Genomic DNA, 17,083 nt, shown 5'->3' with positions numbered 1-17,083 from the left:
GTTAGTACGGTAATCCGGTTATGAGACCCCGAATAGTCACACATTATTACTCACAACTAGTGCGCTGTCATCAGAGAGAAAAAAACATAATTCAAGGCACCTGTCAATTGTCTAAGACCAGAAAGAAAAAAAATATTAACTAGCCAAACTTTAGCGAGGTCTCAAGGCAATCGAGCCAAATGTTCCAGTTTGCTAGACATGAAAAGTTTCCGCCGCTCGTCATCCCAACTAGGGTCAAATGGAAGTCCTCTCCCCGCCACATTACCTCTCAATTAGGCGCTTCTTTGCGTGTGTTTTGACCCAGTTTAGAGATTGGCCAAAAGTGCCTTGACAAACAATTAAGGCCGGCCAGTCAAACAAAAAAAGGTGAATAACCACCCACGACATAGCTCGGTGGCATGTGGCGGAAGTGACCTTGTCAATGGATTTTTGGACTGGTTTCCGAGGGGGTCGGCCTACCACCACACTTCGAGGCACGCGCTCTTTTGCGGCTCAAGCTCACATGAGGTCGATAAACTTTGAGAAAATTTTCATAATTTCTTCTGCCGCCGAGCAGTAGCTTTTCCATCCTTGCCTCGAATCTCAAGAAGCCGCAGCCGCAGCCGCGAGAGAAAATTTGCATTCGATGTGAGGTAATAAATATCCAGATGGTCACCGGCTAACTTAGGCCATCGATCGTTGCTCTCCCCCCATCGATTCAGGTGCATTCACATTTGAATTTCAATTTCAAATTGAACGAAACGAAACGAACCGAATGAGAGAGAAAAAAAGATACAAATAAAAATCGCATGCGAGTAAAATGAAATCAAGTCAAAATTATGCGCATAAGTTGCAAGAAACTTATGGAGGTGGCGGTGGCGGAGGGGGTGTTGCACTATCGCATATGTAGCGGCACATACTCGTCTGTGGCCGTTATGGTTGCAGAAATTTATCATCGCCCGGCCCGGATCGAATTGCGGGTCCGGTGCAAAGAAGAAAGGTGCAACAAGTGGCAGCTACAAAATGGTCGAAACGGCCAGTGAATGCTGCAACATCAGCAGCTGCCGGTGCCACAAAATGCTTCGAATACTTTATTGATTTCATAGCACATTTGCCAGGAATTTTCCAGCCCATGTGTGTGTGCATCTCATTTGGGGTTCATTTTGCAAAAAAAAAAAAAGAGTTCAAGAAAATTTTATAAAATTTGCATACGGAACGGAAGTACAACGGTTGGGCTGGGAAAATTGCCTGGGAAATTGTATTTTTTTGCACAATTTAGTTCCGATTCATTACAGGACGGAAATTGTTGGGAAATTGGGAGGTACTACCTATGCTGATGTATCTCTATTTTCCTTGTAAAGTATTTCCTTCAATTACCAGTAATACTACCTATTCCTGCTCCATATTCGATTTGCTTTCAACTTTTAATAATTTTATGAACATAAAGGGTTCATATTTTATTATTCCTGATATCTTTTCGATATTACATTTAGGAGGATCTTTGGACCCTCCCTTGGTTTTCTCACAACTCATCTCACGCATTTTGCTCCCATAATGGCCAATTTCATCGCAAGATCATCATTCATCTGGTCATATAAAAGCAACAAAAAAAAGCTATAGCCACTTGCCAGTAGCCCAAAAATGAGAGGAAAGAGATGAGGAATATTTCTTTCAAGCCTTTTTGCCGGCATCAGCTTCGGCTTCGGCTGCTTTCTTTGCAACATTTCAACGTTTTGCGGCAACTTCGTTAACGTTTACTTTCTCCTTCGATGTGTACTTTTTCCTGCTATTTTTTTCGGTACTGGTATTTCATTTTTCCCCTCTGGTTTGTATTTTTTTCCACCTTTTTCCATTTTTTCGGTTGGTAACCAGTTGGGTGCACAGGTTCAGGTTCAGGTCCGTTTTCTTGTGGACTTTGCTTATCTCGGCTTGAATTTTTTATGTCTGGGTACGTTTTTTTCATAATTTTTTTTTGGGAAAGCCAAACGGAATCTTCAGCGTGCAGGTAAGTTGAGGCGGTGGCAAGTGGCATTGCACGGGGCAGGAAAAGAGAGGGGCACAAAAGTTTCTGCGATTGTTATCAACTAAATGGTGTTAAAGTGCGTGAGAAACACAATGTGAAGCCTCGAGACTGCATTCGTAGGATGCAATAGCCCCCGGAAGATCGAAAGGCTAGGGTTAGTCAGGGGAGCAAGAGGGGGTAGTGGAGTGTCGAGTGGGCCAAGTGGGGGGCAATGCAACTTTTACCCTGTTATACAACACATGGAAAAGGGCAATGGCAATGCCTCCACGTTTACATCGTAGTCCCCAGCCATATGAACATCATGATGATCGTTAAACTTTTCCTCAAGTGCCCTCAACCTCGCCACGTAACCACGTTGAAGGAAATGCAATCTCCGCATATAAACGAAAAATGTAACAAAATTATAATGAAGGGACAAGTAATGGCTTGACGTGTATCTCATACTGTGGAGTATAGTTTATGGATTGCTGAAATTTTGTCATATTTTTCGAGACGTCTACGCCCCAAACAGAGTAGAGCCAAAGTTTAGAAAAACATTAGCCCGAAAAATGTAAAAATTCGGTTGCTAGTTTTGGACTTGGAGCGCGTGCCACTTGCATAATAGCGCTACCAAGAGCCCAAGCGGCAACAAAAATGTTGATAAACATTTCAGCAGCTTAATGAGCAACAAATTGAATTCGTAATTGAAGTGTTTGACGAGCGTTGAAGCGTCGCGTCGCGTTCGTTTGCTGCTTTTTGGCTCTGAATCAGTTTTGTTGATGTTTTTCATGCAACCATTTTCCCGCCACCGACGCTGCTATGAAAAATCTAGTGTAATCAGGCTGCGTGCATTGGAGTGGCGCCCCAAAAAGCCAAAAGAGAAGTGGAGCCTACTGGGTGGGTAAATACAACCCACCGCCATAAATTGGGTTTTGTAAGGCCCCCCGAGATTTGTGCAAGATCGTTAAATGGTTAGTTAAATTGGGGTTATCATCTGCTATATGATGTTTAGGTAAGCTATAATGATCCATGGATAAATGGTTGGGGGAGTGGGTGCAGTTAACTTGGCCAACTCGTAACTCCCGGCTAAGTGATACGGCCATTCAGCTAAGTTGGTAATTGTGGTCTAGCTTTGATAGCAATTTTATTACGCTATATTTGGTGACCTTTGATTTTATTAACTAAGACCTAGTTATTATATTTTCATGGTATTTTGATTGTAAAACCTAATTCTGAGATCTTATAAATAATTCAGTTAAATAATGTCCATTAGAAGCCAGCCTTGTAGTAGCAGACCATTATCTAGATAGAATGGATGATATTTTATGTAAATTCTTATCTAAAATTAAAGGCACTCATGCCATATTAAACAAATATTTTATTTAAGCTCCATCTATTTGCCTAATAATTTATTTAAGTTTTTCTTTTTTTGGCATTTTTTTAGCACCTGAATGGCACTTGCCAGTCAGCCAAACATCGTGCGTCATCTTCAGAAACAGAAACAGATCGAGAGCATGGACGACAACAACAATTTCCGAGGCAAGACAGAAAAATAAAGCCGGAATCGGGTGTTAATTCAATTACTATGGGACTAATAACTAATATGCATAGGAGGATCAGATTGAGTGCTAAATGAATTTCTGCCAGCGGACTGTGGTGTAAATGTATCTGGCGATCGGACATCAGGCATCTTGTATCTGGGTAGCTTGGTATCTGCTGGATACGATTGATGCTTTCGTTTCGAGAGGCCCCGGAGGTAACTATGTGCTTGCGTAATTAGCGACTTGGTCCGGGGCCATAAAGAAAAAGTCCAGTCCAGCCATTCCGGGGCGGAGAAAAAGTTGAAAATGAAAAGAAAGCCAAAGACTGCAAGTAGATACATAAATATCTGATGGTACGTGCCCAGCACTTGACAAACTCCGGAGCTATAGATAGATATTTTTTTTTTAAGAGGAAAGAGACCACGGCGTACCGAAATTGAAACACAAAAGAAATAACGAATTATTGTGATTATTATTAGGAGACACAATTGATTTGGCATGCGGTCTGAATCGGAGATGGAGCTCCAACCGAAGACCCTAGAGATCCGGGCGCTGTGGAAAATTGAATTTCTTGGGCCCAGTGGTCCAGTGGTTGGATGGAATCGGAATTGGAATCGGAATCGGAGAAACAACCCAGACGGAGATTTCACTTTGGTTCACCAAGATGAACAGATGAAAAAATAACCTAAAGAAAACAAATGAAATGAAGAAAACTTTCCAACAAAGAGAAAAATTAATCAAACGATGACGACGCAGCCACGAGTCACAATCTCAGCTGAGCTTCAAGTTCATCTCTCAAATGATTTGATGGGAAATTTCTAGAGAGGATGGCCGGGGATGCGAACTACAAACATAGTTAGATCGCGAAAACTACAAGATACTTCTACAACTTCCGCTACAAGACGCTACATTGTTGCAAATCTGCAGTGCGATGGATGAGCCGAGGGTAACAATTTGGTTTTACTTTTATCTTTGCCTTTGTCTGATGCCTTGGACTGCACATTGGATCTTGGGTGAAATTTGTTTTCAGCTTGTAAGTGAATTTCAATTGTCTACAATCTGACAAAAAGATACATTCTAATTAGGTTGCAGAAATAGCCAAACCAGAGAAATCTAGGTAAATTATATACTAGATTTGTTTTCAAAGCTACTTTGAAAATCTTTAAAAAAATAGTAATGTAGCTAGGAAGTTGTAAAAAGCCTTGAGCATCAAAAGTAAATTAAACTCTGGTAGGTTCTTATTTAATTAATTCATTTCCGAACTGCAGGTAATCCCATAAATAAACGATAATTTACAAAAATCAAAAGTCAACGCCGCATGAATGAAACTTTAAGCCCAGATATCGGTTGGTGGTCTAGATCATCTTCCCCTGCCGAAACGATGTCAATGAATTTATTTATTCCACTCGGATTATCCCTGGCCAGATTCCCATAGAAACATTCGCTCCGAGACCAATGTGGTATGAAGCCGGCGAGACCACCAAGAGGGCATCGTCATCCGAAGCCAAGGGCTTCAAAATACAGGGTGGGGGGACAGCTACCACAGCTCCATTCTCCGCTCCATGCTGCCCCCCGCTCCGATCTCCACTCACCGTTCTGTTCTATTTATTTACGATCATTGGGGAGCGTCGGCATTGGCCATTGGCCATTGGCATTGAGAAAATGTGGTGGAAACGCAGCGTGCCATTAAATCGTTTAAATGGTTTCCTTGGCACTTCATAATTTGCCGATCAGAGCGCCCCAAACCCCAAATTGCCCATCGAGGCATCTTTGCGTGTGGGCGTTGCCCATAGCCCCTTTGGGATCGTTCGTTCGATCTGCCATCTAAAGACAGCAGGGAGCGGAAAAAGATGCCCCATCTGCGGGAACTGCGGGATCTGGAATTCAGAGCAATGAATCGGAGTATTTGCCGGCCATTGCATCTGACCGGCAACTGGCAACCGGAGTTGTAAGTCTGCACTGGAATAACAATTAATTGTATATTATTTTCGCGTCGTTTATTTGCAGCAAATTAGTAGAGGTGCAATTTTTCTTCAACAGGAAATTATCGTTATTGCCGCAGTGAATGCCAAGATCGCGAGTGAAAGAGAGAGTACTGGGATATATTGTAATGACTTTTTTTTTCAACTCGCATAATATTAAATGAAAGTAAAATAAGTATCTATGAAATGAAAAGTTTTGTCATTAAACAAAACTCCAGCGATTGAAAGGATTTGTTATTTAAATATTTAAAACTATATTTATAGTAATAGTGTTAAATAATAATAGTTAAATAAACTTTACAAAAATATACCTCAATCAAGCAAATGATCTGTTAAATTAAATCGAGAAAGCACTTCATTTGACATGATTTTCGGTTTCATTTTCAGCACTTTCCTTGTTAATTGAACGTGGTCAACACACTGGTAGGAAATCAGTCTCGGCATTTCCATTCCAAAGATTTCCCTTCACCTCAGTAGCGCTCCAATGCCCACAACACAGATACAAAATATACCAATACAATGGCATCTGAAAGACGAATGGAAAATGGACGGAAAAGCGAAACAGGGCGACGATGCGGAAATCAAAAGTGTGGCCAAGCCAAAGCCAAACAAGAAACCAAAATAAAAAGAAAAAGGTCTCACTCATTGTTGTCATTCGATTATCGATGGCTGTCGCAGGCATTTTCAATTCACGTAGTCTTTTTCCCCCCATTTGCAACCTATTTGCACTTTCGTTTTCAATTAGGGGGCTACTCGCTACTGGCTACTGGCCAGTGATCAAACAAAAGGCTCTTGGCGGCCAAAACCTGATACCTGAAATTGAATGTTTAGGTCCAGTTTCCCTCCCTCCTTCGAATTTAATTTGACTGCGCCTTCTGGCCAGTTTCCGTCGTTTTATGTTAAAAGGAAACCGAACAGCAGTCGCCTCCCCCGGGCCAAGTAAAAGTTTCTGTTTACGCATTCGAGTCGTTTACTTCCTTGTTTTGGGTAATGCTCCCTGGTCTGGGAGCCCTAATTAGAAGTCTGAAGCCCACCAGAAGAACTAAAACTGCAAATTAGCTTAAATTTTGCGTGACTTAATTAGGGGGAGCGTAGGCCACACTCCCAATTACATCATCACACTCCCATCATCCACAACATCAACGATGGATTCGTGGATAGGCAGTCTCAGGCTGGACTGAGTGGAAAGTGAACCTTTATAGCATTTTCTTTTGGCCGATCATCTTGTTTAGGGCCTGGAACGGTGCCGAGGGATTGGGTATGGTCAGTGCTTGCTTAGCTTAGCCATTATGATTGCCATCGGGTTATATAACACTATAACGAGCTGATGTAATCATAAAAAGCACATCAAAAGCTAGTCAGAATTTTTTCCGGGTTGCTTTCGCTACAAACAATATTAAAGAGGTGAAAACAACTTCAATCTTGCACAAGTAAAGCCAATTCTGTAAGTAATCTTTGTCCAAAATTACCACTTATGAGAAATCTGAAGATATTTATCGCATTCCTTTCCCCAATTTATGTCTTTTTGTATAAATTCCATTAGCATGTTGAACATAACTTAACAATTACTGGCAATTAATTTAATTGAAAAGTAGAAAAAATAAAAAGCCAACAACCCTTGGCCATGCTAACAAAATATTTGCACTCTTTGACAAATTAAACACAACGAAAGGAAAAATATTTGTGTTTAATTGCATTAGAGGCAATTAAGTCAAAAGTCAACCGGCATAGAAAAAAGTGCGGCATAAATCTTGTTGGGCAACTCGGTGGTTTGTTTGCGTTTTTGGGCCAATTTAAATGCATTCGGAATTATGATAGAAAAACTCCGAATGAAACCCAAGTAAACAAGTCCAACCAGTCGGCCTCTCAGCCAGGTATTTTTTACTTTAATCATAATAAGACTAGCTGCAACTCCGGCTTGCCGCTCCGACTCTTTCCCCGCCGAGGAGTGGGAAGCTGGGCGCTTTTTGGCTGGGGCCTGAGGGTTGGGGGAAGTCATCTTGTGTGGCTCGGCAACAACGAGACATCAAGTTGAAGTTCGCACGGCACTTGAAAATGCAAACTGAGCGAAAAAAAACTCCATATTGTATGGATGATAATAGGAAAATCTGCAAATGAGCTTAACAATGACTTTTAAATACACTTTGATTAGGATAGTAATCCAGTTCCAAAAGATGGATGTCTTACACTAGACTGAAAATAGTTGGGGTTTTAAGTTTTATGAAGTTTAATACTTGTATATTTCTTTAAAAAGTACAATACCCCTCTCTAAAAGTGTATAAATATATACGTTTCTATATATACATATCTAAGCAGTAGAAAACAGACAACAGCAACATCCACGGACTTACAAACAACAGCTGCCTGACAGAAAGTACTTTCTTTCTTAATAAGATGCGCAGTTCGCATATTTGCAGTCACAACAACAGCATTATGAAGGTGGTTAGAAGGTGAAAAGGGGGCCTGGGGGTCTAAAGAGCCAGCCATGCGTCTGCCTTTGGCATCATCTCCTCCACGAAGTTAATTTGTTGACTGCCTGCAACTTGCTCTAATGCATGCAGACAGACGCCGCTCCCCAGCCCTCCACCGACTACTTCTCTGACTTTTCCCGAGCCCCCAGAGTTCAGTTCCCCGGCAGCTAAGGCAGCTGAGATCCAGCTCCAGCGACAGCCTTTGCTGGCAAATAGTTTCTATGCTTATCTCCCAGAGGAGCTCCAACAGCAACAGCGACAGATACTGCAACAGCAACGGCTGCAATGACACAAAAGTGAGTTTTGGGAACTGGCAAAGTGGCACAAAGGTTGACGGGCAAAGTCGAGGCAAGGCAGGTGTTGAAAATATGCCGTCGCCGTTGTCAGTGAATTTCTGTGAGGGTGTATGCAACATCTCCAGCAGCAACATCGCCAGTGGCAGTGGCAGCCGCAACAGCAGAATCAGCATCCAAGACAAATGAGGCAAATGGGTTACTCGGCTGGAATTGTCTTATCGCAGACTCTGGCTCTATATAAGGCTTTGATGGAATCTAAACATTGATGGAGAGTACTTGATAGAGCTGAATAATTTAAGAAGCAACTACTTAACAAGAATTAAGAAAGAAGTGGGAACTAAACTAAGAATAATAGAATAAAAATGTTAAATAATACAAGCAAGTGTGTCAGACAGTAAACCACATATTTTAAAACCTAAGATCTTAACCATTTAGGAACTATATCCAATTTAAATTGCCAAATCAATTAAGCTAAAGACCACCAAGTCCAATTGAAATTACCACAGAATGTTAACTGCTGTCAGAAGCGTTACACCCACTCAGAAACAAGCAGACACATTTGGCCTGTCACTTTGCCTCATTTGCATGAAAACAACTACAAGACACCAACAACTTCCACGGCAAATTGCTACTTACTGGGAGTCCCCCAAAAAAAAGCTCCAAAAATGTATCCATCATAAGTTAAGTAAACAAAGGCTGAGCTGAAGAAATGGTATATAAATTGTTTAAATTAATTTTAGGCAAACAACTTTATAAAGAACCCCTCAAGAGGAGCAGGCGTGTGAACAAACCTGACGAATAACATAAACAAATTAGAGTTATGAGTCTGAGTAAACAATTAAGCTGATCTACGCACTCATCTTGAAGGGGGATCAGACAGTCAGTCAGCCAGTCAGAGAGTCACAGAGTCACAAAGTCAAAGAACTTGCTTCTACTTTCAAATTCCAGATTCTGTTTTGGTATTTCCGTTTACATAAATTAGTTGAAAGATAAAATTTCTCATCTTTTGTATTCTTTCCATTCATTCCCATTGCGTAATCCCCTCCAGCCATAAAATAGTGTCCAGAACTCTTCAGAGGAGATTGTTTCCTCTCTAATTTATAATTTTCAGCTTTTATTCCCCTTTTTGTATGATTTTATTTTTCTGTTTTCTGAGTTCTGTTCTGTTTTTATTATTTTTGTCACGCACTCCAAATCAATAAAACAAAAAGTAAATTTGTATAGCAATTTAATTTAATTTGTTCGCCGCTTGCCTGCCGTTCGTTCTTTAACGATTATTTTTCTTTTCGATTCATTTGATTTTTCTCTGTTCTATGGTTTTGTTAATTTTACTTTGTTGAAGTAGAATGAAGGGGCCCGTTGCCTGTAATTATTTTTACTGAAATAGCCTTAAATTGCTAGGCTTTCCATAAAAAGACGGCTAAGCCATTACCGATCTTATCTCAGAGCTTTATAGGCTGTTTACCTAAGTGGATGTGGCCTATTTGGATGTTTATGTAATCAATTTTCAGTTTAGTTTATGGTCTGATTCTTGGTAGAACTCGTCATGGGAATCACAGATCTTTCCCCTGATTTTCTAACAAAAATTATTTAAAATATCTGAAACTGACCTCTTGCTTCCATTCTAATGAGGCTGCTTTTACTTTTTTCTACCCACGTTTATAATCACCAAAGCAGAAGCAATTTCCCTTTTGGCCAAAAAGATAAATTGGTTGGTGGCTCTTTAGTATCTTATTAGCATATTTCGTGAATTTCTGTAATTAAATACCAAGTTAGACATATATTTTAAAGAATTTCGCTAAGCCACTGAAAAACATAAATCACGCATGAAATTTAAGAAACGAAAGTTTGTATGGAATTATAATATTTAAAAATAATTTCAATGATTAAAGTTTTATTGCAATTTATTATTAAACATCTATAAAACCACACTTAAGCTTTTAATTTAATTTTTATGGGATATTGCTTAACAGCTTCTTGCATAATTTTATCTTCTTTATAGTTTTTTAAAAAATTTCCAGTTTATTATTTTTAACTGAATGCGAAAATTATTGCATGGCTTAGAATCGTGGACTATCATTTTCTATATGTATTTTTTTGTGTCCAAAATATGTTTTGTTCATCAGGGCTTTGTCATGCAAATTATGAAATTTGAAAATGCAAATTTCCAAAAGAGAATCTGTCTGTATATGCCGCAAGCAAGAAACCGGAATCGATGGGCATTATTTATGAGACGTTTATTGATTTCATATACGCCGGTTTTTGGGGCGTGTGCTCGACGAGTTCCACGAGCTTCACGGCAATTTGTAAAGCTTCGTTTCTGGTTTTCTTTTCGGGCTTCGAACCGGGGGATCTCTGGATCAATTGCCAATTACTGAGCAAACAAAATATTTCTCTAATTTGCTGACACGAAGCGGCCACGGAGCTCGCATGTCACGGCCACAAGGAGTTCCAATCAAAACTCTGGACCAAATAACTCTCCACCGAACTGCAACTAGCAGCTCCCAATATTTTGATGCCTCCGCTCTGATAATTCCAGTCAGGCGATGCCCGGACTTGGGCTGGGCTCTGGACGTGGGTTCTGGTCTGGTCTGCTCCAACCTGGGATTCGGTTTCGGATACGTAGCTATTGCTGTTGTTGCCTTGGCAGCGAAATATTTTTTCTAATTAATAATAATAACAATTGATGCCCGAACCGGGCCATCGTTCACGGCTAACGGAACTGGCCAAAAGGAATGTGGAGCAAAAGGTGTTAAAATTGTATTTATTTGCCCAGTTCCCGCCACAGCCTGCCTTTTCTTCGAGCCCAACATCTAAGCGGTTCATCAAAATGGCTCACCAAGCTTAAATTGCACTTTGCTTTTCAAATTAAAAGTGAGGTTTCTGCGGTTTTCTCGGCCCAGCCGCTTCAGTTACCATGACTGTGACTTGGTGTATCTCGAGAGCATCATTCTTTAAATTTATTTTGGTAGCTATATTAATTAGTTTTCAACATGATACAAATAGGAAGTAAATTAAAAGCATTTTCTTATTTATGTTATACATCTAATGGAATTTCTGTGGCAAGTCTAGTAATAGGGGTGGAAGGCTAACTCAAACTGCCATAGCTATGAAGCAACCCCCGGTGTTACCCGTCCGCAAAAAATTGACAAACTGAAATTATTTTATTTTGCATACCACCCCGCATATGGACGCTGGAAAATTCATTTGTCCATATGCCAGAGATAATTACCATGACTCGCACTCGAACAAAAGCCACTGCCATAAAGCACAAAAATTTTATTGCATTTTACAATTTGGTCCGCTACCGACCCGGCGAACTAAGCCCAACCCGACAGCCGACCCGAGACTCTCTTCACATGTGAGTTCACATTGTTGGCCCGTGACCCAAAGCGGTCGCAGGTGTCGACAACTGACGCTGACTCACCCGTATTGTTTTCATTTTCGCATAATTACAAAAGTGGCAAATGCTAAATGGTCAGAGTTGAAAAAAAAGGGAAAAATGTAACAACAGTTGAACGGGAAACCCTATCGAGGCCTGGGAAGTTTTTTGTGCACTGCATTTCCGGCTGCTTTAATTTCATTTTTTAGTTTCAGCCCAGCTCTGATGTCTGATGTCATTGACAATTCAATTATGGGCAATGCGGGGTGAGGGCACTCGAGCTACAGTTTCCACAGAATTGTGATCTCCATTTAATAGTTCTTTTGTCTTGATGACTAGACCAAAAATGGTGCTAAAACAGACGTCAAAGCGTCGAAACTGAAAGTGTTTCAGCGCCGTCAAGTGTGGGTGCCAGGCCGAAAAAAATGTGTATTTAAAAAAGCAATTACCCAATGGATTTGACATTGAAAATGCTTGAAACATTTTGAAGATTTAAGTCAAGAAAATGAATCACTTTGTGCGAGTCCTAAGCGAGTTGAGTTGCATAAACGGCGAGTTCGTTGTCCAAGTCATTTGTGTTGGGTTGACAGCAGTTGGCTAAAAGTCAACACAACAATTTAGCATTTGAACGTTGGATCCCCAAGTGAGCATTATGTAAAAATTAAAATAAAAACCGTTTATCCGGCTCTCGAGCCGCTTCCTCCAACACTTGATCTATTTTTAGCCCCACATCTCACAAAAGATCTCGTATGTGTATGCCACAAATATTGACAGACCTATTTTGAGCGAACACTCGTGTTTACTTTGCCAAAAAATCAGAAAAATCACCAAGCCAGAAGGAGAAGCAACTCAGCAGCTCACAAGTCAAATACGGAAGATCGCCGTCAGTTCTATTTGAGCTTTTATTTCTTTTAATTAGGCACCATATTTGCCGATGATTTTGGCGCTGATGATGAGCTCAATGATGAGCAATCAAAGTGAATGCCGAGCAACAAGTTTATCATCTAGCTGAAGACCCAACAGGTTGAGCGGCAAATTGATTGGCAAACAGCAATCAGGAGGAAACTTTAGCCCTCACCTCCGGCATGGCAAATAGTCGGCAATTATTGGTTGAATCTATCCCGATTGGCTGATGTGCAGGCAATTAGCGGCATTTGTTTGTCGAATTGAATCGCACAAGTGGCAGATATGGGCAATTTAGCGACAAATTTATGGGCTCCTTAATGGCGTCATTGATAGTTGCCCCACAATTTGCAGCCTTGGCGAGGGCTGGCCTTCAAGTTGATGAACTCTTTACACTTGAAACCATACGAGCAGGTGTGAAATGAACTTTAAAATTATGCAGAAAAGTCAAAATATTTTCTATCCCTACATAAAAACCTTCCCCCATAAATGACAAAAAACAATTTGTTTATCTAAGTGGCAAATTTTAAATTAAATGCAAATACATTTTGGCAATTTCCCATAATATGCATAAAGCGGAAGTGTGGCACTATAGGACAGAAATACAACAAAAACAGTCTACCATGTTTATTGCCAAAAAAAACTTTCGCACGCCAAAACCTACAAAATCATCATTCCAGCCACATCTTGGCGAATAGTTGGAAAAAAACACACACTTCATATACATAAAAAACACTTTCAAATGCTCACATCGTGGACACCTACACCTTGTCCATCCCAACACAGCATCCACAAAAAAAAAGGGGGAGAAAAAACATCACCATCTAATGTCTCATGAAAAGCAAAAGTGTGCAAAAGTATGACACATTGTAAAAAAGTGAAAAAAAACATCGGAGAGGTGAAAAAATTTACCCAAAAACTATGTAAATAAATCTGCAAGACGAAATAAAAAACTTTTACTTTTATTGTTGCTGTTGGTGTCAGTGTGGTGTTAAAGTGTCTGTGTAAGCGAAAATATTTGCGCATCATGCAATTTGATTTGCGACAGAGTTGTGAGTTTTATTTTCGTATGCGATATCAATCGAGGCATAAGATCCCTAAACGTCAACAATCGTAATAGCGAAAACTCGAAAAACATCTCAAATTACAACAAGAAATACAACACATCGTTTACAGGCATTCCAACAATCGAAAACAACTCCCCAGTGCGTTGAACTAATCAAGTTCGTTGCCTAAGTCTTTTGATTGAGTTTATACTTTTCTGTTGAATGCCGCTTGGGGGAGCCTTATCAACGTTTCTGCTGCAGTCTGTTGCCACTTTTTCTTTCAGCTTTGATTCACTTTGCATGTTGGCTCCTACTGATTGAAATGTTTGCAATTTTGCATGGCACGGGGAGGGAGTAGTGGGACAGGGAGTGCGGCTTCGATGTGGGCGGTTTTTAGTCAAAGTAAAAGGCTTTTAATAAACATATTTGCGTGTGCTTATGCAATGCAAACTCTAAATGAAACTGAAACCGAGATTTCTACATCAAAAGCCGATTAAACATTACACGAAATTTGAAAGTAAAATTCGAAATATTTCCTATTTTGCATAATAATTTCAACTACATAGTATGTTTTGAAGTAATATTTATAAAAAAATAAAATTAGTTGATTAGCTATAATTAAAGCTAATTTGGAGATTTGTTTTTAATAAATTTAATACTTCCCAATATGTGGAGGTTGGAAAAACCAGATTCTGTTGTGCTACTGAATATGGTGTTAAAAAATGGAAACATCTAAAGTCTTACACTGTGGCATTTAAAACAAAATAATTCTAAAAGAGATTATTTCTTGATTAATACTCCAATTTAAATAAGCATAACTTTTATGCAATTATTTCATTTAATTTTATAGCAATGACATGCCCCTTCACAGTGCAGAGTCATAAAATTTAAACGATTGCAAGACCTATTAAATATTTCAAACACATTTCGCGGACAAAAATTGTAACAGACGCCGCCCCGAAAATAGACCCCAAAACCCAACCCAAATTCGGCCAAAACTTAAAATGTCTTTTGAAAATGTTAAGCGCGAAATTGGCAAACTTTATGTGCCTGAAATTGGGAGTGCAATTTGCGTTTAATTTGGGGTCACACACATTTGGGCCGAACCCCGGGCAATGTTTAAGTTATGTAAAGACAAATTTAAGAGTCTGCCAAGGGACTGGACCGAGGGTAATCAATGCGAAGCAGTTTCCGTAGGCATTTTAATTGCCACAGCGCAACTTGCAACACTGCAACTTGCCCCGCGGCCAGGCTAAATGACACATGTGCCCGACGCCGCAGCCCTCTTTCGCCTTTCCTCCGCCTATCATCTCCCCCTACATTTTCTCTCTTTTCCGCTCTTTTCTCTGAACTCGGCCCGCTTGTTGTGGCTGGTGGTGCTGCTGCTGTTAAAAAGACTTTCACTCTGGTCCAGCGCTAAAGATGAAATGGCTATTGACTTCATTTTTGGCCAAAAATAAAACTAAACCATTAACTAATTAGCTTACATTTTGAACGATTTATTGAGCTCTAGATTTGAGAGTAGCTGGTTCGGTCAAAAATAATACTTTAATGGTAGTTCTTTTTTGGAAATTTTCTTCAACAGAATTTAAAAAGCTTAGGCTTTCAAGAGTTCATTAGGCATTTAAAAAATAAGCAACCAATATTTATTTTAAACTATTGGCATACTTTTTTTAATTTTGAAGATCATTAACCTTTTAAAAATACTACAAATTATATATTTCCTAAAAACACATATGAATTTCCCTTGCCTTCCTTCCATATGTACTTTTTACTTCACACTTAACAAGGATCTAGATCCTTCTATAATATTCCTTGAAAAATTAGTAAGTTCACTCACCTTCTGGCCTGCCTGGGAATGGACTGAGTCCAGCACACGGGCGCCTTGTGGAGTTGATGCATATTCCTGGATGACTTGTAGGTGAGGTCGCCGTTGTCCGTCTGCCACACCTGCAGATTGCCCTCCGCCGGATAAAAGGTGTACAGACTGTGGGTGGCCGAGGCGATCACCGGTGATGAGCTGCCTCCTTCCATACCGTCCACCACACCGGCTGCCACCAGCGGAGCCAAGGTGGCGCTGGATATCGGTTGTACGAGCAGAGCCGGTCCGGCAGCTGCTGTTCCAGCCGGATTCCCTTGGGCCGTAGTCTTATAATTCAACATACGGGTGGTGGTGGCCGCTGCGCTACTGCTGCTGCTAATATTACCATTGCCATCGTGCTTCAGGATCAGGCTGCTGGGATCATAGCCGTGGCGATTGTGTCGGGATATGGCATCCACGGAGTGGGAACGCAATCCATTGCGAGTTGGGTGATGTGGGTTTATGTGGAGGCGACGTCCTCGTCGATAGTTGGTGGCTGTGTTGCCGGGGCTGTTTCCAGATCCGGATCCGGAACCGACGATCCCTGCGGTTAGTCGATGATTGTGCACACTGGCCGCTGCACTGGGGACCAGGGGCTGCCGTTGTTTTTGGTACTGGAGGCGCGGCTGCTGCGGAGCCGGAGCCTGGTGGCGCAGCTTCGGCTGATCCTTGAAGAACTCCCTCCGCTGGATTTGTGGGGCAGCCAAGGAAAGGGCACCCCTGCCACCTGCAAGTCCGTTGCCACTCGCCGATAAAGAACTGACATTAGTGGAGGCTGCTGCAGCGGCTGAAACAGTTTTGGAGGCGCCCCCTGTGGCCGCCGAACTGAGCTGTGCCAACTTGCTGGCATTGTTGTTGTTGCTATTATTGTTAGTGGTGTTATTATTGTTGGTAGTATTAGCACTGGTACTGGTCTGATGCTCCGAATCGGTGGAAACCCGATCCGGATCACTTTCGAAACCTTCGTCCAGGGATCGAGTTGGACTCAGTATGGGCTTCGAGTGCTGCTGCTCCAGTTTCGTAGACATGGCTGGCTGCTGGCTGCTGGCCACTGGGCGGTATTATTTGTTTTTGTTTTTGTTTTGGGTTTTAGCCCAGGTATTGGGTATCGTTACACTTGGCTAACACAGTGCTGCCGCTGTCGCTGCTGCCACTGTTGCTGCACACACACACTCCTCAATCTGGCTCTTTCAATTTCTTTTCACTTGTTTCACATCTAATTTCGCTTTGCGTTTGCCTCGTTCACTTTGCAAAAAAGTCGCGCCAAAGAAGCAGTTAACAGTTGCTTTCCGATGCCGATGCCGATGCAGTTGCAGTTGCAGGTGAAAAACTCGCAGCGCCAACCCTCACGTCTGTCTCGCACGAAAGTTTGTTTCAAACTGGGCCCAAAGCAGCCAACTCCGAGCAACGAAACAGTTGGCCCGAAGAGCGTGAGCCGAAAAGCTCAACTTCGTTACCATAGCACTTGTTGCCGCTGCACCTGCCGTCGGCGAGGCAGAGCGAGAGAGTTTGGCTAAGAGCGTACGTTCCAGCGCGAGAGCGCTCAGCTGATCGTCTTGCCAAAAGGTATTCGCGAAATTTCTCAGGTAAAAAGAAAGAGACAGGGAGAGTCAGTGCAGA

At 41.3% G+C, this 17,083-nt stretch overlaps 1 protein-coding gene across 1 annotated transcript in view; it reads right to left on the bottom strand.

Moving 5' to 3' along the window:
* LOC108130038 (pneumococcal serine-rich repeat protein) overlaps positions 1 to 16,857 on the bottom strand; it is a 45,661-nt gene extending 28,804 nt beyond the window's left edge. The window contains exon 1 of the mRNA XM_017248387.3: positions 15,443 to 16,857. Coding sequence (XP_017103876.2) covers positions 15,443 to 16,491 — 1,049 coding nt within the window. The 5' untranslated portion in view covers positions 16,492 to 16,857. The remainder of the gene's footprint in view (positions 1 to 15,442) is intronic.
* Positions 16,858 to 17,083: the final 226 nt, after the last annotated feature.

Source organism: Drosophila bipectinata, chromosome 3R, assembly GCF_030179905.1.
Source record: "Drosophila bipectinata strain 14024-0381.07 chromosome 3R, DbipHiC1v2, whole genome shotgun sequence".
In the NCBI taxonomy this organism is placed as follows: domain Eukaryota; kingdom Metazoa; phylum Arthropoda; class Insecta; order Diptera; family Drosophilidae; genus Drosophila; species Drosophila bipectinata.
Note: the sequence above shows the minus strand (reverse complement) of the source record. Positions and strands in the feature narration are given on the sequence as shown.